Here is a 5,241-nt window from a genome sequence, read left to right on the forward strand (position 1 = left end):
TTGCCTGTTAACTGGCATATCCACCGTAGTTAACGCCGTCCGTTTTTTTTTTTTTGAGGAACACAGTACAAACGCAGACGCTCACATACACGCGCATACACTCACCCCTATGAACGCACACACGCACACCCTACCCCTATGAGAACCTCCGGAAGACTGAGCCGGCAGATTGGATCTTGAAATTGACGAAGTCACCACAGGCGCCTCGCTGTCGACGGGAACGTCGCCTCCCACTAAATGAATATCCCGCCTTTATGAGACACACAGATATCAAACCTGGGGTTTGAACTCTGGTGGGCTGGGGATACAACCATCCTCCTAACCACCCAACCTCAGGTTGGTTCTCGCCGTCCGTTTTCTTTGTGTCTCACTCGAAACAGATGGAAAAAAGAGAAGTTGTATATGTATTTACACAAAGCGAAGCCAATATAGTCGTCCTTTAGTGGAGAAGTAGTATTATTACTTAACATCACACGCTAAAGAATTGATCAGATCAAGTAAAAAAGTTGCTCGAGTGATCGAGTCTTGGGCGTGAGTTTCCTGGCAGCTGGCTGTCACCTTCAGCCACAGCTGCGGCGTCAACGAAACTCAGTTTGACTTGGCGCCTAGCTATAACCAACTTGCCACGACAAGAGCATTCATCGCCATCTCCGGCTCTCCGACGGCGCTCGCACCATGCTATATAAAGCCACCCTCCCAGCACAAAAAGACAGTAGCTAGCCAGCTAGACAAGCCTCACATCTTTCTCTCCGACCAATCATACAGCAAATCCAACCGTCATCATCATTTTTCTTAGTTGTATCTCCACTTGCAACTGAAAGAAAACTAAATTCGAAATGTACGTATTCAATTGCAACATAACTGGCAACTCATATGCACAAATCACCATGAAATGGAATGATGTAGAACTTGAATAACCATGAACTTAGTTCTCAAGTAGCTAGCTCAGAACTAGCAAAACCGTCTTAAACTAGCATCGTCCCATTGATTGGTTATGTGTTTGTTCTGTAGGAATATGTGACAAAACTTTTTTAGCCACTAGTTAATAAAAAATGGTTTGCTATGTCTGAATCTACTGAGATTTTCTTAAGTCTAAGTCACTTACAAAAATGTGCTTCGAGTTGCATTTTTCTGTTTAAAAAGTTCAACTGTACTTTTCTGACAGAAATGTGCAACTGAACCGAGTTGCACTTTTCTTTAAACTGTAGTTGCACTTTTCTGAGTTGACTGAGACTTAATAAAATCTCAGTCAACTTAGACATAGACACACCCTAAAAAATACCCACCCGAAAACTAATATATGTGTTCACATATGGCAACCTCAAAATCATGATCCAAACAAGGCAAGTTTCTCCGGTCGAGTGCCTAACACTCGGCCCTATCCCTATGAGAGACGAGCATGCCTTCGTCCCTAGCGACGAGATGCGAGGTGTGGCAGAGACCCGGCAGGCTAGGGTTCGTTGGTATGCCAGGTCGGGTCACCGTGCGGGAAATACGTACAAATGAACAACTTAAATACAAAGTTTAAACAAGAAACAATTAGATCAGTGGTTAGGTGTGACATGAGAGTGAGAAACCGAATGCTTAACAAGCCAAGCCCCCAACTGCCGTACTTAAGCGAAGCCATTGAGGAAAAAAACAAGCTCTCACGTAGGCGAAACTCCAGGTCCCCAACGGCCGGCCGGTCGAGCACATGCCAAGGCTACACTACACATTGCCCTAGTTAACGCCGTACGTCTTCTTTAATTTCTGTCTAACTGTCGAAGCAAATGGAAAAATAAAATTGTAATGTACTCATACTTACACAAGTCGAAGGCAATATACTCGTCTTGTAGTGGAGAAGTAGTATTATATTACTGAACATCACACGCTAAAGAATTAATCAGATCAAATAAAAAAGTTACTCGAGTGATCGAGTCTTGGGCGTGAGTTTCCTGGCAGCTGGCTGTCACCCTCACCCGCAGCTGCGGCGTCAACGAAACTCTTTTTGACTTGGCGCCTAGCTATAGCCAACTTGCCACGACAAGCGCATTCATCGCCATCTCCGGCTCTCCGCCGTGCTATATAAAGCTACCCCAGCAGCTGTCTATCTCATCAGCTAGCAATAGCAAAGACAGCAGCTAGCGAGACAGGCCTCTCACATCTTTCTCTCCGACGGATAGTTTTACATCGAGACGATGAAGCCCGCCGCCGAGCCGGCCACCGGCTACCCCGTCGGCGCCTCCCCCGCCGGCGCCTCCCCCATGGGCGGCCGCCAGCTTGGCGAGGCGAGCGCCTGGTCCTCCGGCCTCTTCGACTGCTTCGACGACTGCGGCCTATGTAAGCTCTCCATCTGATCCTCCTCATGTCCATGACACTCCATGGCAATGAACACACCTCTGATACGGAGTACATATGATCTACCCTCTGCGCAGGCTGCATCACTTGGTGCTGCCCCTGCATCACCTTCGGCAAGGTGGCGGAGATCGTGGACCGCGGCGCGACGTCGTGCGGGACCGCCGGAGCGCTCTACGTGCTGCTGGCGTCGCTCACGGGGTGCCAGTTCATCTACTCCTGCACCTACCGCGCCAAGCTGCGCGCCCAGTACGGGCTCCCCGACGCGCCCTGCTGCGACTGCTGCGTCCACTTCTGCTGCGCGCCATGCGCGCTCTGCCAGGAGTACAAGCAGCTCAAGGCCCTCGGCTACGACCCCGACATCGGCTGGCAGCTCAACGCCGAGCGCGGCAACGGCCCCGCCGCCAGAGCGCCAGGCATGCAGCAGATGGGCCGCTGATCGGTCGTGGATCGAGCAAGCTTCATGGTTCTTTTGTGTTTGGTCAACTGTAATAATTTGTCAAGTTTATAAGCCGTTCTTTGGTGCTTCGGTCGTTTATGATTGTACAAAGGCCGGGGAGCTTCGAGCGCAAGTTGCTGTCTAGGAGTGGGAGGAGGAGGACGACGAGAACGTGTGTGCGTTAATGTTGCTATGCATTTTCTTCATTGTATAATTGTATTTGGTTGGCTGCCTCAGGCCGGCCGGTGTCTGTTTTTAAATGAAAACAAGAGCTTATTTTCTGCCCAAGCAAAATTGTATCTGCCCTCTCTAATTCATAAACCGTAAGCTTGATGTATCCATCACTTAGCGGCCGTAGCCGCCAACAACACGCCGTCTTCGCAGTCGATGTTGCGGGAACTTTTGGTATGGTTGGCCAGGCCATGCACCTACCGGACATTCATGCACGTACGACCTGCTCCGGCGGCGGTGGCGATCCACGGCGGTAATTGGTCAACGAGCCCCAGCTTGCTGGTAGTAATTCTAGCATGTCACGATAAGCACTGGCATTAAACAACTACTATGGTTCTCATAGACTACTCACAATGTGAGTATCATAGCTAGTATCATGCAACACATGCATGCAAAAAGCTGATGTGTCACATCAATAAATGAAGAAAGAGATGGTAGTAGTATCATAGCTAGATACTGTATCATAGCACATAGAACTAGAAAAATTAATGCCAAACTAATCTTGTACACATTTTTGCATTGAGATTCTACAAATCACTAAATATAATTGACCTATGATACTACTACATGATACTATGCATTGTGAAGATAGTATCACACACTAGTATCATATGCATGATACTACTATATGATACTCCCCATTGTGACTAGTCATAGTGGGAGTAACTTCACTAGTAACTAAGTGTCCAACTCAGCAAATTTGCTTATGTGGCAGTGAGTTAATGAGGAGAGAGGAGGATGGAGTAACATAGCTAGTACTGTAATATCACACTTCTCAAGATACAATGAAGTCTATAAGCTAATTAATTGTAATATCCCAGGTAATGGGGTTACAAAATTAGAGGAAACAGATGTGTGCATTGCATTCATGCATAGAAAATCTGGGGAATTTTCGCGCTTTAAAGTAAAACAGTCACGATGAATCGAAGTTTCACTTGACCTTGGTGGAATTGAAGTAGCTCATCAAGTCAAGCGTTATAAACCTCAATGTGACTTTGTTAAAACATTGTTTTGGGTAGAGATAATTTGATCTAAGGGGTTAGATCAAATGGAACTAATAATCAACATAACAACACTTTACTCAATGATCAACTACCTGATCTTATTAAATATCACAACATAATATTCCTAGCCATAACATGTGAACATCCATGTAATTGGAAATCAAGTAACAATAATGGAAGAAACTATTCTCCACTTATCTTCTCCATGTCTTAAACTAATCCTTGATCCTACCATGAATCTCATGGTATTTATTCTACTTCATTCTTGGAAGCAAGACAAGGAGATAAACTCTAGAAATATATAATCCTCTCTACTACATATTAGTATACATCAAACCTAGAGAAGTGAGAGTTCTATGTTACTTATTAGAGGATCAATGATAAACCTTGAACTAAACCTTGAACATACATCCTTGTATTCAAATCATCATCTCCAGAGAAACCCTAGGATATTATTGAAGACATTTCCTAGAGAGAGAACCCATTTATGTTAACCATAGATATTGGTGACCACATCATTATCTTTGGAGAATAACCTTAGGTTAGCATCGAAGTCCTTTCCAAATGAGAGAGTCCAATCATATCAATCCTAGCTTTACCTAATTAAGAATAAAGGACAACCTGTGAACTAAAAGTATTAGGAGATTAACCATTACATCTTGGAGTGGTGAGACAACCTAGTATCACATGGAATAATAACATATCCATGAATTGATAAAGTAAGGAGGAGATTAATTCAACCAAGATAGCCAAGTGGAGTTTAGACTAGATACCTATTGAGATATGGTGAGTACACCATAAACTCTAGGATAAACCATTCCTTTATAACAAAGCCCCAAGCTATGGTGTTACACTTAAGTAGTTAAGGAAACAATTGAATATGAGGGAAATAACTATCCATACACTTGATGATTATATCATCATTGATTAAGTAGAACCTTAATATAATATCTTAGACATTCTCCTGGGATATAAACTTTAGAGGCAACCATAGTAGTCCCATTCAAGAAGGTAAATTAGAAGTATTATACCCTAGTTGATCAAGACAATGCTTGATCATGGAAGTGAGAAACCTATTTAATGAGAGATAACTTAGAAGCCAAACCTTGATCATTATAAATTGGGTTATGATCCTAAACCCTAAGAACTTGAGATAAGGATATTAAGAACAAGTGGATCAAGCCTAATCCATGACCACACTTTGGAGAAATAGGAGAATAATCCAAATGCTAA

At 44.0% G+C, this 5,241-nt stretch overlaps 1 protein-coding gene across 1 annotated transcript; it reads left to right on the forward strand.

Annotated features, from left to right (window-relative positions):
* Positions 1-2,177: 2,177 nt before the first annotated feature.
* LOC124682323 (cell number regulator 10-like) lies at positions 2,178-2,773 on the forward strand. The gene is made up of 2 exons (XM_047217037.1): positions 2,178-2,319; positions 2,415-2,773. The coding sequence occupies exons 1-2, from the start codon at positions 2,178-2,180 to the stop codon at positions 2,771-2,773; spliced, it is 501 nt and encodes a 166-aa protein (XP_047072993.1).
* Positions 2,774-5,241: the final 2,468 nt, after the last annotated feature.

This window comes from Lolium rigidum, unplaced genomic scaffold (assembly GCF_022539505.1).
Source record: "Lolium rigidum isolate FL_2022 unplaced genomic scaffold, APGP_CSIRO_Lrig_0.1 contig_8472_1, whole genome shotgun sequence".
Classification (NCBI taxonomy): domain Eukaryota; kingdom Viridiplantae; phylum Streptophyta; class Magnoliopsida; order Poales; family Poaceae; genus Lolium; species Lolium rigidum.